The following is a 20719-nucleotide window of genomic DNA, read 5'->3' on the forward strand; positions in this document are numbered from 1 at the left end:
AAGCAGTGTCAATCACGTTGTTCACTTGAGCAGCTTTCCATGTAAGCCCAATTATTGTTTAGCACTGGAACAATTATGCATACTGTTAAATACGCAAGATTGCTGTGTTCATGTTTTAACACAACATGAAAGCTGTGTCTCATGTCCTCAGCCCTCGTAGTTAAGTCCTCATGAATCCAAGCTGCTGTCTCACAGCATTAAATTAAAATCATAAATCAATAAATATAAAAGGACCACAAAAGAGTTCCCATCATGGCGCAGTGGTTACCAAATCTGACTAGAAACCGTGAGGTTGTGGGTTCGATCCCGGGCCTTGCTCAGTGGGTTAAGGATCTGGCATTGCTGTGAGCTGTGGTGTAGGTTGCAGACGCGGCTCAGATCCCGCATTGCTGTGGCCCTGGCTCTGGTGTAAGCCGGCGTCTACAGCTCCAATTAGACCCCTAGCCTGGGAACCTCCATATGCCGCAGGAAGCGGCCCTAGAAAAGGCAAAGAGACGAATAAATAAATAAATAAAATAAAAATAAAAATAAAGGGACCACAAAAGCCAGGTGAGGGGAACATGGATAAAGGCCCGTATTCAGGGTCACTCAGCCACTATCCTTTGATGCAAAAGCTAACATATACTAACCACTTACCATGATAACTTTATACACATTAATTCAATCTTCATCACAATCTTCATCATAGTACCTATGATGCAGGTACTATTGATATATCCATTTTACGCATCGAGAAATAGAAACTTAAGCAACAGACCAGGAGTCACATAAGTAAAAAATGACAGGATTTGAACCCAGAAGTTGTATGTTCAAAATAATCTTGTCAAGATTATCCACATCGTAAATGTTCATCACCCCCTTTGAAGTACAGCAACTAAACTGCAAATGCCCTTTGCAACACTGCTAAAAGGGAACTCACTCTGGAGAGCCCACATGGGGAGCTCTGGATGAGAGAGAATTGCACAAGTGGTGATTCAGTGCATATGACAGGTTTGAGGTGTTTTCCTTACTGCGTGCCAGGTGGATCCAGCAGTGAGCTCCGATTTCTCCAGGAGGACCACATCTTTCATGCCCGCTTTGGCCAAGTGATAAGCCAGACTCACACCAACGCAGCCACCTCCAATTATCACTGTTTCTGCTCTGTCTTTCCATCTTGTTTCTGCAGATAAGGGTGCGTTTTCCTCTCTGGAAGACAATTTTTTAAGAGTAGCTTTACTCCGCAATTGTAGCTAGAGTTTTTGTGGGGTTTTTTGTTGTTGTTGTTGTTTTTTCTTGACTGGTGTGCTAGTTTTCTTCTGGTACCTAACATCTAGTGCCAGTGAGATTTGCATGTGCTGATTTAACCATTCGGGAAGCCTAAACTTGACTTAGGCAAACTGGTTGGGGGAACAAGGGGGGAGGTATTTGAACCCCATTCCACACAATTCTGGCCCACTGTAGGTAATTAATAGAGCTAAAGAACTGAACAGACGGCTTCTTTTTCTCAAAGAATCTAGAGAATATTTTTTCTCAGTCTACTTTAAAAACACAATTATAGTCATTTTATTCCATAAAAAAAATAATCATAGTTAAGTCTATTATCTGTAAATCTTGGATCACCTCCTCCCTCTCATGTTTTCCAGGCTGAAAAGAGTCACAGGGAGCACAGGTTCTTCCCCACTTAACTCCCTCTCTCCATGTACCTGCTTCTCTAGTTATAATTATTGCTCACTGACTTGATATATGTATTGGCATGACTGTCTTCCTAGCTAGATCATGAGCTTCTCCAAGACGCACTGTAAAAAGCGAGGTATAAGTCAGTCAAGGAAGCCCATATAAATATACACCTGTGTTTGCCTCGCCATAGACCGTCCCTGGATAGATACAGAAGATACTGCTAACAGCCGACTGGGGAAGGGATGGGGTAGGAGAGGCTTTGCACCGGAAACCCTTTGATACTCTCCCTTTGTACGGTTTTGCATGGAAAAGAGCAGATATAATTCAAGAAGCAATCCGAATGCCCATTTCTCAGGGTTGGAGCGCCCCTAACTGGGTGACCGCCTGAGCCCTTCGCTTTCACCCTGCAGCCGCCCAGCCGCGGGCCCCGGAGCAGACCCGGCACCACTCACCCTTCGCGGGCGCAGACGGAGCGCGGACGGCCGGGGGAGCCCCGTAGCGGGAAGCTCCGCAGCTGGAGGCCCCGCAGCCGCTGCGCGCCCGGGCGGAACATGGCGAGGGCGAGGCCGAGGCCAAGGGCGAGGGCGCCGGCACCTGCTCGCAGGGGCAGCAGAGCGGGGGGTGGGTGGGGAGCGGGGGTAGGAAGGGTGGGGATGGAGACCCTCCCCCGGGCGAGGGGCGGGCTCCTAGCTCTCTCTGCGCGCTCCCCGCCACTTGGCGCCCGCACAGCCGCGGCGAGATGGCACCGGCTGGAAGTCCCCGCGCCAAGAAGGTGAGTTTCGGGAAGGTACAGAGTCCTCCCGGCTGCCGGGCTCCACCTCAGCCCCTAGCCGAGGTCTGCGGCCCGGGCGAGGCACCTTGTCGGCTCTGAGCCTCGGTGTACCCGATCGCGGGTCGCGGGGACGACAGTACCTCCGGGTGTCAGGATGAGATCACAGTCTTGGGTAACATTTATGGACTCGGTGCCCGACACAGCCCGACTGCTTTACGCAAATTAAATTATCTTCTCTACATATACCCCCATTTTACAGGTGAGGAAACTGAGGCTCAGAGTCAGAGGACTGGCTCAGAGTCATTCGCCTAGTTCAGGTGGAGCACTGATTGGAAGTTCAGCCCTCGGACTTAGGCCGCGGCACATTTTCAGTCCTCAGCCCATTTGCATCCACAGCTCTTTGACTCAGTGGTCCCAGCGCTCACTCCCTTCAGGATTTGGAAAGGGTCATGGCCTTCAGCTCCCCACCCCCAAGCCTTGGACTGGCCTGAAACCGGTCCGGCAGGAACACACCCAAACCCAGCGGCAGGAGCAGGAGCGGGGTAGGGTGCCAGGGGCTGGGGAGGGGGGGAGCGGGGGTTCCACCATCGCATCCGCCGCCCCAGGCTCCAGACTCCCCTTTCTGGATGGAATCTGGGGGCCAGCTGTTGCTTTGTCCCCCGCATTTCTATGCATGGTGGGGTGAAGGGGTGACAAAGCTAAATTAGGAAGGGAATGAACTTGAATGCAGGAAATCTCCAAACTCCTCAAACAACCCACCTGAGCCCCTGTAATTCAGGAAATGGTGTGGTGAAGGAAGGGGTGATATAGACGTGGAAATGTGCACCGCTGTTTATTTATACTAAAAAGTTAGAAGCATCCAATATGCCCTGCAATAGTCAGCTCCGTAAATAAAGTTCATCCACTTAAATTATGTGGCAGCCCGTTGAAAAGCAAACTATGGGAACAGGCAAAGTGTTTTGGCCATGTTAATTTACAAAAGGAGGTATCTCAAAGGCTGACCCCAATTATATAAAAATGAACTTATGCAGGATACAAAGGAGGATGAAATTACGACAAAGTGTAGGTCAGGCAAAGCTTCACTCTGGCCGCAATGGAAGATAGTTTAGAGAGGGCTGGAGTGAAGCAGAGACCATTTCAATAGTCCAGGGGCAGTGAGGATGGGGGGTACCTATGTGAGATGTGTTACACAGATGCACTCGGTGTAACCCTGTGACAGACTGGATGTGCAAGGTCGGAGACTGACCCATAATACCCAAACTGTATGCCCCGGTTTTCCCCTTTAGCATTGTTTGACAGGTAATATTAAATTTGATTCTTAACATAGTTAACTCCACTGAAATGTCTTAGCTGGTCAACGATGAGGTTTTAGACAGTTTTTGGTGATATCTCTGATTCTCTCCCCTGCATTCCTCTGCAGCATTTATTTATTGCACTGTGCTGTGCTCATCTTTTGATCTAATGGCCTTCCCCAAGGTCGCCAGACTTGGAGCTTCTTGAGGGCGGGGACCATGTCTTAATCCTGCATTTATAGTATCCCTCTTGCCTAGAACCGAACCTGGCGTTCGGAAAGGTCTCGAGGAAAGTTGAAAGTTTAAGAAAGGAGCAAATTTCATACTGTGGAGGGAGGTGAGCATCACAGAATATGTTCACACTGCTTCCACATTCAGCTAAAACTCATCTTTAATGTAAAGTATGGAAAAACAACCAGAGTCAGGAGATCCCTCTGTCAAAACAGTGTTTGTGGCTAACCACAGCTGACACAGCTGGGCTCCATTCCACATCCCTCCACAGGAAAATGGAGATGGGGGGAGCGGGGCTGGAACTTAGCCTGGGTGCAACCCTGGCTCATGTACCTTCCTGGGCTGCAGGTGTGAATGATTCAAAGGGGTGACTGAAGGCTTTTCTCCCCATTCACACACCGCTTTGGGTCCCCCTTTAGGCAGGGCTATGGTGAATAGCTGGTATTTTCAATAGAAAGTTGTATCTTCAACTATTACAGTCTATATAAAAGGGTCAGGGATCTCCATGGGGGTGTTTGCAATTTTTGTAAATTACAGGAAAACTCTCTCAGGAAAAAAATGATCCTCGACCAAAGACCTGAAGGAAGTGAAGGGCAGGCCATGCAGACATCTGGGGAAGTACTTTAGACAATGGAAACCATGGCCTCGGGGCCCTGGATACAACCTAGTATTCGGGTTATGGGTGGGTTGACTGGAAAGGGAAAGAGACAAGGTTAATTTAGAAGATCTGAAGTCTGCCTTTTTTTTTTTTTTTTTTTTTTTTTTGCTTTTTAGGGCCGCACCTGTGGCATATGGAGGTCCCTGGGCTAGGGGTCCCATCAGAGCTATAGCTGCCAGCCTACACCACAGCCACAGCAACATCAGATCCAAGCTGCATCTGCAACCTATACCACAGCTCACAGCAACACCGGATCCTTAACCCACTGAGTGAGGCCAGGGATGGAACCCGCAACCTCATGGTTCCTAGTCGGATTTGTTTCCTCCAAGCCACAACAGGAACTCCTGAAAGTCAAAAAACTCCTGCCTTTTTACTTACTTAGCTCTATAATCTTGGGCAAGTCACTTAGCCCCTCTGAACATCAGTTTCCTCATTTATAAAATGTGAAATAAAAACTGTCTGCCCTGCCTAACTCCCAGCGTTGTTAAGAGTACCAAATGATAACATGCCTGGGAACATGCTAGAAAATGTAAGGCATAATTATGTAACAGTGTGTCCAGTAAGATTATGTCCAGTGGTTCATGCAAAAAAGAGGTTCATTTGTCCCAGCTAACAAGAGGTCTAGCACCAAGATGCCAGCATAACAAGATGTCAGGAAGACACCTGACAGTTTTCAGTCCACTGCTCCCGCCTTAGCGAATGGCTTTCAAACGGAATGGCTGCAAGATGATGGCTCTACCTCCAGGGCTGAAGTTGACATTCTAGACTATAAGGAGAAAAAGTGACAAGATGGGAGGGAAGGGGTATCTATATCAGGAAAGCAAAACCTTTCTAGAAATCTTCAGCTGACTTTCACCTGTGTCCCAATGGCCACCATCTTGTCACATGGCCACCCTAGCAGCAAAGTAGCCCTGAAATTTTTTTTAAGTTGGGGACATTGTCTCCCCAAACCAAACATATTAGCAAAGAAGAGGAAGAAAAATGCACATTAGTTAGGCAACTAGCAGTGTCTGCCACAAATATATTGAAAAAATAATAATAACTTTTGTGGAATCAGCACTTTCATGACAATTTGACTCAGGTTCAATTGTGTTGGAGAAAAAATAGTCACAGCACTTTGCACAAAACAAGTGTCCAAGAAATAGAGTATATGCCAGCTTTCTGAAATACTCAGAGGCACTGATGGTTTTAACAGAGCTAGAACTGGAGGAGCATTGTACCAACTTTCCTAAAATTAGAGACTGCTTTTAGGAGGGGAGAAAAAGTGGTCTTAGGTGGTTTTTCTTTCTGTCTTTTTTTTTTTTTTTTTTTTTGCTATTGTTGCCTTTTTGCCTTTTCTAGGGCTGCTCCCGCGGCATATGGAGGTTCCCAGGCTAGGGGTCGAATCAGAGCTGTAGCCACTGGTCTACGCCAGAGCCACAGCAACTCAGGATCCAAGCCATGTCTGCCACCCACACTACAGCTCAGGGCAACACCGGATCCTTAACCCACTGAGCAAGGCCAGGGATAGAACCCTCGACCTCATGGTTCCTAGTCGGATTCGTTAACCATTGTGCCATGACAGGAACTCCCTCTTTCTCTTCTTTAGGGCATTTTGGAGCGTTTGGATGCTGGGGAGGTTGTGGTTGGAGATGGCGGCTTTCTCCTAACTCTGGAGAAGAGGGGCTACGTGAAGGCAGGGCTCTGGACACCAGAGGCCGTGGTAGAGCATCCAAATGCAGGTTGGTACCAGCAGTGCTTATGGCTTCTCTGGGTGACACTTGGCTTAATTCTGACTGAGAGAAGATAAATAATAGTGTTTTTCGAAGGACGGTTCCATTTACCAAAATTGCCAAGAAATGGAGACAGTTACATAAATGAACTGAATCAAATAGAAGAAAATGGTCTTGCTCTTTCCTTCCCCCCCCCGACACACATCTTCATATATAGGCAGTGCTAAAATATACATCCTAATATTTGTTTTGTGAATATTTGCATTGAGTATATTCAAGAGTCTTCTTAACACAGTAAAACTATTACTGCTTCAGCTTCATCCCTCTGGCTAATTTGCACACAATATTAAAACAGTGCATGTGTTAGGGATAATGAATGGTAACCACCAGCTTAACAGAGTGTAGACTGGAGAGAGCCAGGTTCTGGTGGGAGAAGGGGAGGGGCAAAGAAATAAACACACTTGTACCTCATCCTCCTGGCTGGGAAAAAAAAAAAAGAGTTGGAGATAGAAACTATGATAGGATGGTTGGTAACATCAAATTGGGGCTTTAATTCTAGTTTTTGCTCTTTTTTGGTATGTGTATTTGCTCTACTAAATTAATGTGGGAAATAAAGCCAAAGAAGAAATGGGTGAAACAGGATACAAGCTGGGAATAGAGCTTTTGATTCACTCTGATCCCATTTGTATATGTACAGTGTATCAAACTTGGGGTCATGTTTTGGTTCTTCTACGAATGAGCTGAGTTATCTTGGACAAGTCATTTGACCCCTAAGGATCAGTTTCTTCATCTGTCATGTGGGGACATAACATGGCCTATTTGTGAAGACTTGTGAGTTAACCCACATGAAATGCCCGGTATATCATAAATACCCCCATGATAGGACAAAGTTTTGTCTTTCTGGTGTTAGCAGGAAGATTTCATCTGGCCCAAAAAGAACTCATTCTTAATTTTTTTTTTTTTTTTTTTTTTGTCTTTTTAGGGCCGTACCCACGACCTATGGAAGTTACCAGGTTAGAGGTCGAATTGGAGCTGCAGCAGCTGGCCTAGGCCACAGCTACAGCAACTCGGGATCTGAGCTGCCTCTGTGACCTACACCACAGCTCATGGCAATGCCGGATCCTTGACCCACTGAGCGAGGCCAGGAATCAAACCCGCATCCTCATGGATACTAGTCAGATTCGTTTCTGCTGAGCCACAACAGAAACACCCTCGTTCTTAATTTTAGATCATTTTTGCTCAACGAGGAAGAAAGTATTGCAATAGCGAAGACAAAGACAGGTGGTGGGAGATAGAGAGAGAGAGGAAGGAATTTCTGATGGGCAAGGAAAGCTCCCTGACTGCTGCTTGCTGTTGAATCTATTCGATGGGGGCACCACCCATTCACATTCTGCCCACTGTGAGAACTCCCCCATTTTACTTTGAGGGCTCCCCTGTGCTGACTGTAAATAGACCAGCTACATCCTTCATGACATCAGCAAATGAATATGCCCTCTCTACACCAAGAGACCAAGGGACAACTGGCCAACTGGGCCTTCCTGTCTGCATGTGACTGACAGCACCAGGCCCATCGGCAGGTCAATACGAGGCTACTCCAAACAGCCCTGGTTGGGTATGGGCTCCACCTCATCCTGCCCCTGAATTCGGCTGACCAATTCTTTCTAAGTCCAAAGTTTGAAACTGTGTATGATTGAAAGAGATGTGAGTGGGTGAGCTGCTGCTGAAATGCATAGCTTCTGTCATTTTGTAATTTCAATGAAAAAAACAACAACCAACTCCTTTGTAGTTCGTCAGCTTCACATGGAATTCTTGAGAGCGGGATCGAATGTCATGCAGACTTTCACCTTTTCTGCCAATGAGGACAATATGGAAAGTCAGGTAAACTCTAATGCGGTGAGTGGGGGTGAGGGGGTGAGCGATCATCTATAATAAATGCACACATACACACACACACACACACACACACACACACTCACTCACTCACATAATAAAAACAACCTCTTGATGGGATTCCATGGAACTGACCTGATGGGTTCCAACACTTTTTTACTAACTCCTCCATAGAAAATATCTATCACATAATTAATCATGATGTAAACATATATGTCCTAAATAAATGAACTTTTGCTTCTTCTTTATCTAGGGGAGGGGATAGGACTGGGAGAAAACAGGCCATTGGAAGGCCATGGCCATCCTCTGGGCTGTGTTTTTGTAGAGAAAGAACACTTTATGGATGTTCCTCTCATTTCGCAGTCTTCCTTTCTGACTTGTCCATCGGGAGACAGGGTGGGCCCGGAGAACACCACACTGGCCTAGGGATGAAGAGAATTGGGTTTGATACCCAACTTTGCCACCTATTGACTGTGTGGCTTTGTACAAGACACTTACCTGCATGGCGCACTGGTGTTCTCTGCAAAGTGGAGATAACCTATGCTTACAAGCATAGGGTTGTTGAGAAACGTGGATCAGGTTGAAGGATGCAGCAGTATCATGAGATATTCTGCAAATGTAAAGTATTGATACTTATAAACATCAAGGCCCGTTTATTCATTCAACCAACCAATGTTTATTGAGTGCCTGTTATAGTCCATTCTCTGTGATAGATACAAATATGATGCAAAGGCAGAGACCCTATTCTGAAGTGTCTCCAGGTTAAGTGTGGGGGGCAAAGGAGCATTTACTGAAATCCAGTGCTGTGAGCCAAGTACACTAATAGAAATATAAGTCACTAGGAAGACAGCAGTGGGTTCCCAATTCTGCTGGTGTTTTCGAATCTGATTTCAAACCAGTGACTTGTACCCATGCAAACGGCTCATTGCCTCCTTTGATATCTGTTATGCTTCACCTTTAAAATGCCAGGCTCACCATCTCAACTCTTGCTCTCTAACCTCAGTGGGAAGCTGTCAACGCTGCTGCCTGTGACCTCGCCCAAGAAGTGGCCGGCAAAGGTGATGCTTTGGTAGCAGGGGGGCTCTGCCAGACTTCGTTATACAAACACCACAAGGATGAAGATAGAATTAAAAAACTTTTTCGACTACAGCTCGAAGTATTTGTCAGGAAAAACGTGGACTTCTTGATTGCAGAGGTAAGCAATATAGGGAAAGGGGTCACTCTGTTTTGCTATAACTGCACAGTTTTCAACTTTCATGAGGGTACAGCACTGCCTTATGCTCTCATTTCCTCCATGGAGCTGGTCGAAGCTTTATTTAAATGCACCCAGGGAGTTCCCTAATGGCTAAGTGGGTTAAAGACCTGGCATCATCACTGCAGCGGCTCTGGTTACTGCTGTGGTCCATGTTCCATCCTGGGACTTCCTGTATGCCGCAGGTGCAGTCAAAAAATGAAAATGAAAATAAAAATAAATGCGCGATAGCCAAGGCCAACATCCTCTCACTTGTATGCTAGATTCTCTTGAAGCGAAAGAACAAAGCCAGGAGAGGCCTAACTGTAGCCTTGGGGTTTCTTCTGGGGGACTGAAGCAGCTGACTGTCTGGGACCCTACAATGTGGGGTGAGATGAAGGAGACAGTGACTCAGAGAGCTCCTTCTCCTGTGGGAAGCATAGGGCTGGGAGGAGCTGTAGGCAGAGATAGAGGCTGTACCCCAGCAAAGCCTCATGGGGAGGTGGCTGCTCAGGCTCAACCAGGCCCCACCAGTAACACTCAGTGCCAGGAAGGCGTTTCCTTGACCTCCTCCATCCATGCCTTGCTCAACCCATCTCTCTGCTTTCACTAAAGCTATGACATGTGGTATTTTAAAGTGAGAATCGATGAGAATGGTCACTGACTGGATATGAAGGCCCAGAATATTCTCTTTCCTCCCATCCCTAAAATTTAAAAAGCTTTCATTCCCTATTTCCCATTACGATTGCTACCATCTGGAGTCAAGGCCTCACCCCAGGTCATTACCCTCCAACAAGGACATAGCCTGTCAACTGTTAGTTCTCCAACCACTCTACTAAACCTATTGAAAGTCTTGCTCCATCCACCTTCCCAAGGCTTAGGGCAACCCAAGCCTGTCTACCCCATCTGGAAAAAAATCATCTACAGACTCATGCACAACCTCTGCCCCATATGTGCTCCAGATGGATGAGAAGACAAGTGTTTTTTTGTTTGTTCTTTGGTTTTTTTTTTTTTTTTTCAGGGCCGCACCTGCGGCATATGAAAGTTTCCTGACTAGGGATCTAATCGGAGTGACAGCTGCAGCAACGCAGGATCTGAGCTGCATCTGCAACCTACGCCACAGCTTAGGGCAACACTGGCTCCTTGACCCACTGAGTGAGGCCAGAGATTGAGCCCTCATCCTCACAGAGACAACATTGGGTCCTTAACCTGCTGAGCCACAGTGGAAACTCACAAGTTTGTTTTTAAAGAACCTCTATTTTGACTTTCTCTGCCCTTCCTCACACACTGCTTCTACAGAATCCATTTGTAAGTCAAGAGAGAAAAAAGCAGGGAGATTTCTGCTGGCTTTTCTCCACTCAAATTAAGTTCACCTTTTCAATTGTTGCATAAGGGGGTTCCTGGGAAACACCACTGAAAATGATCTGGGTTTACCAGACAAGGGGTCCTATCTACCAGTGGCAAAGACACTCAGTAGCTACTCTTCCTGTCTCTGTGCCTAAATGTTCTCATCTCCGAAAATAATCATATTTCCCTTCCTACTTAAGGAGCACTTCTGGATATCTAACTAGGAGTGAATATAAGAGTACCTAGAAATGTAAAGTATGAAAAACTATTTGTTATTCTGTAGAGATTACCCCAGTTTCTTAAAAAAAAAAAAAAAAAAGAGTCTAAAATTTATTAGAAAAACTTTTGTTCCTTCAGAATTATGGTTTTAAATCAAGTACTTTAAAACCCTTTTTATTATGATATCTGAATGAAAATCTATACATTACTGTTAAAGGAGTGAAAATATTTACTCAGAAAGGTATTCTTTGGTCAGTCTGATACAGACACCTTTCTTAACAAGTTTTATCACATGTATTTGGTAATTTTTATAGCTGTTTTTGCAACATTTGCAATCTACCACTTAAACTCTGCTTTATCTTTGGGCCAATTGAAAGCAATGAAATTTCTCTTAGTATTTTGAATATGCTGAGGAAGCTGTGTGGGCTGTGGAAGTCTTAAAAGAATCTGGAAAACCCGTGGCAGCCACCATGTGCATAGGCCCAGAGGGAGACATGCATGGCGTGACCCCTGGCGAATGCGCTGTGAAGCTGGTGAAGGCAGGTAATTCGGACCCACAATGTGATAAGCAGTTATTGTTGATGAAATTTAACTAATGTTTTTAATATTGGGAGACCAGTTTGGAAATAAAAGCATTAACTGGAATTGATCTCTTTACCTGCAGAACTTGGAAGGCAGAGGGGAGCTAATCTCCAAGGTACCTTCCAACAATTAAAAAAGAAAAGATCTATATGTCTGTTTTGTGCCAGTACCATACTGTTTTGATGACTGCAGTTTGCAGTATAGTCTGAAGTCAGGGAGCTGATTCCTCCAGCTCCATTCTTCTTTCTCAAGTGTTTTTTCTTTTTTTTTCTTTTTTCTTTTTTTTGTTGTTGCTATTTTGGCTATTCAGTCTTTTGTACTTCACCATTCAAAATTTAAAACTTTTGGATCTAGATCTGTGACAAATACCATTGGTATTTTGATAGGGATTGCACTGAATCTATAGATTACCTTAAGCAGTATGGTCATTTCAGCAATATTGATTCTTCCAATCCAAGAACATGGTATATCATTTCATCTATTTATGTCACTTTCTGTGTCTTTCATCAGCATCTTATAGTTTCTGGAGGTCTCTTGCCTCCTGAAGTAGTTTTATTCCTAGGTATTTTATTGTTTTTTATGTGCTGGTAAGTGGGATGGCTTTCTTAATTTCTCTTTCTGATATTTCATTGTAGTGTGTCGAAATTAAGTCAGACAGAGAAAGACAAATATATGATATCATATATGGAATCTAAAAAATACTGTAAATGAACTCATTTACAAAGCAGAAAGAGATTCACAGACATAGAAAACAAATGTATGGTTACCAAAGGGGAGTCAGGGGTCAGGGATAAATTAGGAGTTTGGGATTAACGGATACACACTACATGTAAAATAAATAACCAACAAGGACCTACTGCATAGCATGGAGCATTGTACTCAATCCCTTATAATAACTTATAATGGAAAAAAGTCTGAAAATGAATATGTATACATATATAACTGAATGTGTTGGTACATCTATAAATTAACACAACATTGTAAATCAACTCTTCTTCGATTAAAAAAAAAGTAAATAAATTATAAAACAAGTAAATAAATGTATTTCTCTGCCTAGGGGCTTCAATCATTGGGGTGAACTGCCGATTTGGGCCCTGGACCAGTCTGAAGACAATGAGGCTAATGAAGGAAGGCCTGCAGGCTGCAGGCCTGAAAGCACATTTGATGGTGCAGTCCCTGGTGTTCCACATGCCCGACTGCGGCAAAGGAGGGTTTGTGGATCTCCCGGAATATCCCTTTGGTAAGCTCAGGTGCCTATTAGAGTCACTGTGATTTCTTGTTGTGACAAAATGGAAACGGCTGTAATGAACAACTACAGTACAGACCTACGATATGAGCCCGCTTAAGACAAAGACATTGAATATTAACCAAAAATGAGCTATCTGGAGTTCCCATCATAGCTCAGTGATAAGGAACCCAACTAATATCCAGGAGGACATGAGTTCGATCCCTGGCCTCACTCAGTGGGTTAAGGATCTGGCATTGCCCTGAGCTGTGGTGTAGGTTGCAGCCATGGCTTCGACCCAGCATTGCAGTGGCTGTGGTGTAAGCCGGCAGCTACAGCTCCAATTTGACCCCTCGCCTGGGAAGCTCAGTATACCTGGGTGTGGTCCTAAAAAGACCAAAAAAAAAAAAAAAAATGCACTGTCTGAACTCATATTCTAAAATTTATATTTTTTTCTTTGAAAAATAAAATACCCCTCAGAGCACTGATTGTTTGAAAATAAAGATGGTAACAGAAGTGCCATAACTATTGTATTACAGCACTGGAGCCCAGAGTTGCAACCAGATGGGACATTCAAAAATATGCCAGAGAAGCCTACAACCTGGGGATCAGGTACATAGGAGGGTGCTGTGGATTTGAGCCCTACCACATCAGGGCCATTGCAGAGGAGCTGGCCCCAGAAAGGGGATTTTTGCCTCCAGCTTCAGAGAAACATGGCAGCTGGGGAAGTGGTCTCAATATGCACACCAAGCCCTGGATTAGAGCCAGGTAGGAGTTTTTAAAGAATATTACTATTTTCCTCTAAGCTCATTTTACTTACTGTTAACATTGTACGTGCACACGGTAACAAAAATTTTAAAGTAAAGAAGAATAAAATGAAAATTTAAAGTCACCATTCCTGACACCAGCCTCACTCCTGGGGGAGCTGGTTTGTCATTTATGTTTCCAAGTCTTGTTCTTCCATTTTTTGTTTTATCAATTTTAAGTGGCAATGGCCCTTCATGAAAGTGGAAGAATTTAAATCGTATGGGGAGGGAGTGGGATGGACTGGGAATTCCGGGTTAATAGATGCAAACTATTGCCTTTGGGATGGATAAGCAGTGAGATGCTGCTGTATAGCCCTGGGAACTCTGTCTAGTCCCTTATGATGGAGCAGGATGGAGGAGAATGTGAGAAAAAGAGTGTATATATGTATGTGTGACTGGGTCGCCTTGCTGTACAGTAGAAAACTGACAGAACCCTGTAAACCAGCTGTAATGGAAAACAATAAAAATCATTTTAAATCAATCAATCAATCAATCATATAATCTCTTCCCTCTCCCTGTTCTCCTTTTCCCAATTTTGATGTATGACACTTTTGCTTGTCCTCTTGGTTATCTTTGTAAGTTGGAATTTCATATTTAACTACCTTTTTTTTTTTTAATAATGACCACACCTGCAGCATACGGAAGTTCTTGGGCCAGGGATCGAATCTGAGCCGCACCTGTGACCTACTCTACAGCTGTGGCAACACTGGATCCTTAACCCACTATACCACAGTGGGAACTCCCTTAACCTACCTATTTTTTCATCCATCCATACGAGGCAGTATCTCTTGATTCCATTCTCTATAAAATAAGAATTGACTTCCTCTGTTGCCCTCGGGTTTTCCTCCCTCATCTCCCTCTTGGCTTCTTTAAGGTGTACTATTACTTCTGCCTCATCACGGTTTAAAACCAAACACAGTGTAAGCACAGTAAAAGCAAACACAATGTCAATGTAGTAATTAAAAGTTTAATTTCATGTGAAATCAAAACTTGGAACATGTTTCAAACTTAAAACCTCCTTTTTTTTTTTTTTTTTTTTTTTTTTTTTTTGTCTTTTGTCCTTTTAGGGCCACACCAGTGCCATATGGAGGTTCCCAGGCTAGGGGTCGAATCAAAGCTGTAGCCACCGGCCTACACCACAGCCACAGCAACGTGGGATCCAAGCCGCGTCTGGGACCTTCACCACAGCTCATGGCAATGCTGGATTCTTAACCCACTGAGCGAGGCCAGGGATTGAACCCTCAACTTCCTGGTTTCTAGTCCGATTCATTTCCGCTGCACCACAACGGGAACTCCTAAAACCTCTTTCCAGCAGAGTTCAACATGGAGGAAACCAGGGAAGCTGGGTCTGATCCTTCTCTTTCTCTGTCTTAAGCTTCCACCCCTTCCCCTTCCTGCATTGCTAATCATGGTTTCTGACCTCTCTAGATTCAAATAGAGAGGAGAGAGGATGGGAGAGGGAGTGAAGTGCTATTGCCTGACTGAGGAAAAAACCCATTCTCTGGGCCTGGTGGATCCTCACGATTGTGTTTACTGTTCCTCCGGCTTCCACTGGGAGCTTCTGTCTGCGTTTCCTTTGCCACAGGCATTGCATTGTGTTTTCCTCTGCTCTTCCGTCAGCTCCTGACTTTCTCAGCAGGTCACTGCAAATACATCTCACTTTGGAGTTTCTTTTTCTTTCCTGGTATTTCTCTTGAGCCTGAGTTTATATAACCCCAGGCTGGCTGTCTCTGTCTCCTGTATTAGGCTGAAAACTGGCTAGAAGATCAGTTTTTTATTTGTCTGGTGGGTTGGTTGGTTTTTGCTTTTTTGTTTTTTGGCTTCTTAGGGCCACACCTGTGACATATGGAGGTTCCCAGCCTAGGGGTCCCATCAGAGCTGTAGCTGCTGGCCTGCACCACAGCAACAGCAATGCCAGATCTGAGTCTTGTCTCGACCTACACCCCAGCTCACGACAATGCTGGATCCTTAACCCACTGAGCGAGGCCAGGAATCAAACCTCCATCCTCCTGGGTGCTGGTCAGGTTCACTTCCACTGTGCCACAATGGGAAATCCCCTATTTTACAAATCTTGAACCACGTGCAGGAGTATGTTCCAAGCATCAAGGTCAAATTGATTTTATCCTCTTATGTTCTATCCAGAGTCCAAATACGGGCCATATTTTAATTTTCTTCATAGTCGGACTGTGACTTTCTTTGTACAACATTTGGTTTTTTAGGTATTTCTAATCAGTTTTCTTGTTTATTGTTGAAAGAAGAATAACAGGCTCTTACCTTCTCTAAGGTCTTCCAATATCTAAACTATACTATTTGTTACAATCAAGCACTTTATTGTTGAAGCCATTTTTCTGGGGCCCCTTGAATTACTATTCGTTTCAAACCGTTCTCTCTGCTTCTCATGTGTTAAACACTGCCATCCCTATTCCATCTTTTAGAAACCAGTCATAATCTCTGCTGTCTCCTCTCATTAGTACAGTTACAGCTTTAATCCATTTTGTACTTCTTCTTTCATTTTAACAGGATTTAAAACGTCTTCATTTTTGAACTGGGACAACTTTCCTAATGTAAATTTATTTAGACTGTAAAAGTAGGTGAGGGAGTTCCTGTTGGGGCTCAGTGGTAATGAACCCGACTAGTATCCATGAGAATGGGGGTTCGATCCCCGGCCTTGCTCAGTGGGTCAAGGATCCAGCGTTGCCGTGAGCAGTGGTGTAGGTCACAGATGCGGCTCAGATTGGGCGTTGCTGTGGCTGTGGTGTAGGCCAGCAGCTGCAGCTCTGATTTGCAGCTCTGCAGCTCTAGCCCAAGAATTTCCCTGTGCCACGGGTGCGGCCTTAAAAGAAAAAAGACAAAAACAAACAAACAAACAGAAAAAGGATGTGAGAAATCGTTTAGCCAAACACTTCTTCTGGGAGATATGGATATTTATCAGAGAAGGTGGTCTCTACTGGCCTTATGCCAATAGAAAAAAAAAGTGCTAAATATAATTAAGAGGTGAGGAAAACATAATTTGGTGACGACTAATACAGCTCAAATAAATGGGAAATGGTTTATTTTAATAAGCGTTGTCTAGGGATCCCTGATATTCATTAGTAATCAATAATGAAACATTATTCTGTAGAATAAATCTAGACATTCCTTGCTCCCTAAACTCCCAAAGATGCTGGTGTTTGCAAAAATGTGTGATGACACAGAAACTGTAGACACTCCAGATTTCTGACAATTTTATCATCTAACAATATGGGTTTGTTTCATATTCATTGTTTCATAAGTAAAGTAGGGCAAAGTGTGAAAATTATATATTTAACCCAATCTGTGACCAGGGAACCTTTGTGTTCTTCTTTCTTTGTCTAAAAGCAAGGCCTGAATGTTGACAAAGTAATTTGTATTGTTTTCAGGTACTGCTTACAAAATTATACTTTGTCTCATTATGTTAGCAACCAGCTTCCTATGCTTGAAATTATGTTAAAATATTGAGGAAGTATTGTTATGTTTCCCTGCTAGAAACTTCAGAATGAATATAATTCACAAAAAGTATGTAAAATTCCAACACAATGTCTTTTTCTGAAAGGTGGTATGAAACATAGTGATTGATCATTGCTGAGGATAGTAATATGAGAAAGATTCCTGGCATTAATGGATATGGGCATAACTTTCCTGTCTGTGTATTGAAAATGAAATTCCTTAGCCTGATCATCCACAAACCTATGTGTATTTACCAAATATATATAGACTATATTTGACTTATAATTAATTAACTGTATATATTTTTTGAAACCTAGGGCTAGAAGGGAATACTGGGAGAACCTGCTGCCGGCTTCGGGCAGACCTTTCTGTCCTTCACTGTCAAAGCCAGATGTCTAAGCAGTCGTCAAAGAAAACACTGTAATAACAGAAAGGAAAGAAATCCCCCTCGAGCCTCATCTGGAACCCTTCCTCACCTCTGTCCTCAGCCCACCCTGACGTCTCCAGCTACTGAACAGCTAATGTGCTGCCAACTCAACACAGGATGCGAACTGCGCTCCTGCTGTGGTTAAGCACCAAGCAGGATGCTGGGGGGAGATGCGAAGATGGTAAGAAAGACCCCTGTCCTCCAGGTACCGACGGTCCAGTCATGTCGCTGGACATGCTGTGGACGGGCAGCAGGAAGAGTGAAACTTGTCTTTTAGAGTGAATCTGAGATTTTAAACTAACCAGATGTCACTGAGCACTGAACCCAGTGATGAATGCGGGTACATGAGATGAATAGAGCAGCAATCTAAACTAAAATTAAAGCAATGAGTCCTTTCTTAAATGATGTGTATAGTTATTCCAAAGACAGCGCCAAAGGAAGAGAGGCAAAAAAATGTTTTGAGCAATGGCAAGATTACTGAAATAATCATATAAAGTTCCAAATCCATTGCTTTCAAAGTTTAGTTACTTTAAAGTGTTAGGTCCTAGAACTTTTAAAACATGTCTCTGTAATCACAAATAGCTAGATTATAAACTGCTAAGGACAAGGACTGTGTGATATGCTTCTTAGGTTTGTCCTCCAAGTATTTAACATTGTGCCAGGTATACAAATAGATGCTCAATGAAATTCTTATTGTTGATTGTTCAAAATAAGTAAAAATAAACAGTTTCAGAAGACCTTTTTAAAAGTCAGAGTTCAAATCTATCTTGGTCTAATATTCTCTTGACTTATATTTAAGCTATTTGCTATGTATGGATTTCTCTCTGTATTTTCCAAACTATGTATCAATTTGCAACAACTAATGAAAATAAAAATAATTTACCCTTTATAGTGTTTGAATATTTGAAATTTTATGGACCATTCTTTGAAATAGTAATAACAACAACAATTTATTACTTAATATGTTTCAGGCCCTTGCTTCTCTCTCTCCTCCTCTCTCACTATTATATATATATGCCAACCTAGATTTATGAAACACAGGTTTCATTTTGGATACAATAAGCCCAGTGCTTGGAATAGAATGATGATAAGATGGAAGTTAATAAAACTTTCAAAAGATAAATAGGTAACCAATAAAGTCTTTAAAAATAATTTTGCTACATTGAAAGATTCAAAGTTATATATTAATTGGATCACATTTTATATAATAATAAAAAAATATTGGGGAAAAGTATTTCAAACCATGTTTTCTAACTCCAAGAAAGTATATTCAACACCCCCACTTGTATTACCTTGATCTGGCAATATTAGACAATACATTTAGACAATTAAAAATAATGGAAAAGTGAAGATAAAATTATATTTTATGCAGATAAAAGGGTTATATAGCTAGAAATCTCAAGAAGATCATCTACAAACAACCAGTAAAGTCACTGGTTAAATTTTTTACATACAAAAGTCATTGCTTTTCTGTATATGCTTGACAACTATTTGGAAAGTATAGTGGAAGTTAAAAAGATCTGTTTTATGCTTTGAGCAAAATGATTAAACATCTAGAATAATATAAACAGGAAATGCATAAGAGCTGTTAAAGGAAATTTGGGGATGCAAAATAAGACAAATCTCTACCCGTGTTCATAAAGAGAGAGACAATATTTTAAGATGCAAAGTTGTTCTAAATTGATTAATTAATGGAATATAATCTCAGGGTGGATCTTCAGTATCGAGGGGAAATAGACATGCAAATTCTCAAGTGCACATTGAGGAGATATTATTGACATTACGGGAAAATTAGAAAAAAAAAAAGAGATAGAGAAGAAGGTGTGGCATTGCCAGATAGTCATTATAAATAACATTAATTAAAGCCACTGGATACCTGCATTAAAAGAAAGAAAGATCGGATATATGTATAAATGTTGATGTACGATAAAGGGAGTAGTATTTCAGGTCAGTAAGGAAAATCTGGATTGTTTAATAATGTTGGACTTTTGATCAATCACCTAGGAAGAAAAAGTTAAATCTCTTAGAACAAGTTCAAAGTTGATTGGATTTTTAAACATAAGTCTATACAAGAAAAGCCATAGAAGAAAAAAAAATAAATTTCACTGTATAAAAGAATTTAAATGTGTGCACAAAACCCCAAAAACTCTAAACAAAGGTAAAGTAAAAAAATAACATATGACGAGGGTTAGTAACCACTGTCCCAGTAAGGGGATCTTGAGCTGCCCCCTGTCCTTCCACCTATGCAGATGCTGTGAGTGGGGGCTCATCTCCATGACTGACATTCAGAACTCGGCTCCACCCCCATTTTCTTGGGCTTACAGGTGTTAGGAGGAGATGTACGCAGCTAGGGACCAAAGGCTTGGGGTCAGTACCAGCGTCCTCACCCTTGCTTGCCAGTCACTCTTCCACTGTGGGATACGATGCTGTGAGTCAGGTGCCCCAGGAAGCACAGTGCACTTGGTAGAGATGAAGTGAGGTGCCACGTAGTGAGCCTGCAGGCACTGACAGAGTTCAAGCAGCTTCTGAGCACTGACACATTATCTCTTAATGTAGTAACTGCCAGGCCCCATTTGACTCTTTCCTTCCCACAAAGTGGGTCCTCTCTCTTCTTGGGAAACTTCTGGCGATCAGCTCTCAGCTCCTGTGTCTCACATATGCACCTTACACTGTCTCCTGCCCACTTCCCCCAATGCCCAACCTTATTATTTTTTTCTTTTTTTTTTCTTTTTTCTTTTTTTGTCTTTTGTCTCTTTTGTTTTTTGTTTTTTCAGTATGTGGAGGTTCCCAGGCTAAGGGTCCAATCAGAGCTACAGCCACTGGCCTAAGCCACAGCCACATCAACGTGGGATCCAAGCCATGTCTTCAACCTACACCACAGCTCACGGCAACACCAGATCCTTAATCCACTGAGCGAGGCCAGGGATTGATCCCGCAACTTCATGGTTCCTAGTCGGATTCGTTTCCACTGTGCCACGGTGGGAACTCCTTATTTTTTTTTCTTTTCAGGGCTAGGGGTCAAGTCAAATCCACAGCTGCTAGCCTACACCACAGCCACAGCAACTGCCAGATCTGAGCCACATCTGTGACCTACACTGCAGCTTGTGGCAACGCCAGATCCTTAACCCACCGAATAAGGCCAGGGATCAAACAAACCCACATCCTCATGGATACTAGTCAGGTTCTTAACGTGCTGAGTCACAACA

At 43.2% G+C, this 20719-nt stretch overlaps 2 protein-coding genes across 3 annotated transcripts in view; one reads left to right on the top strand and one right to left on the bottom strand.

The window, feature by feature from the left end:
• DMGDH (dimethylglycine dehydrogenase) overlaps positions 1-2252 on the bottom strand; it is a 74869-nt gene extending 72617 nt beyond the window's left edge. For both annotated transcript variants that reach the window (XM_021084481.2, XM_021084480.2), the window contains exons 1-2: positions 2109-2252; positions 1011-1185 (exon numbers count right to left, since the gene is read on the bottom strand). In XM_021084481.2, coding sequence (XP_020940140.2) covers positions 1011-1185; positions 2109-2209 — 276 coding nt within the window. In that variant the 5' untranslated portion in view covers positions 2210-2252. The remainder of the gene's footprint in view (positions 1-1010; positions 1186-2108) is intronic.
• Positions 2253-2378: 126 nt separating this feature from the next.
• BHMT2 (betaine--homocysteine S-methyltransferase 2) lies at positions 2379-18378 on the top strand. Its single transcript, NM_001204771.1, is given in 8 exon segments — positions 2379-2428; positions 6198-6330; positions 8108-8199; positions 9215-9406; positions 11404-11551; positions 12648-12830; positions 13355-13583; positions 17404-18378. Coding segments are annotated over 8 exon segments (1092 nt in total). The 5' UTR covers positions 2379-2395; the 3' UTR covers positions 17486-18378.
• Positions 18379-20719: the final 2341 nt, after the last annotated feature.

This window comes from Sus scrofa, chromosome 2 (genome assembly GCF_054392235.1).
Source record: "Sus scrofa isolate SSC_HxYL_T2T_F1_AM1 chromosome 2, Sscrofa_HxYL_maternal_Yorkshire_Landrace_v2.0, whole genome shotgun sequence".
NCBI lineage: Eukaryota > Metazoa > Chordata > Mammalia > Artiodactyla > Suidae > Sus > Sus scrofa.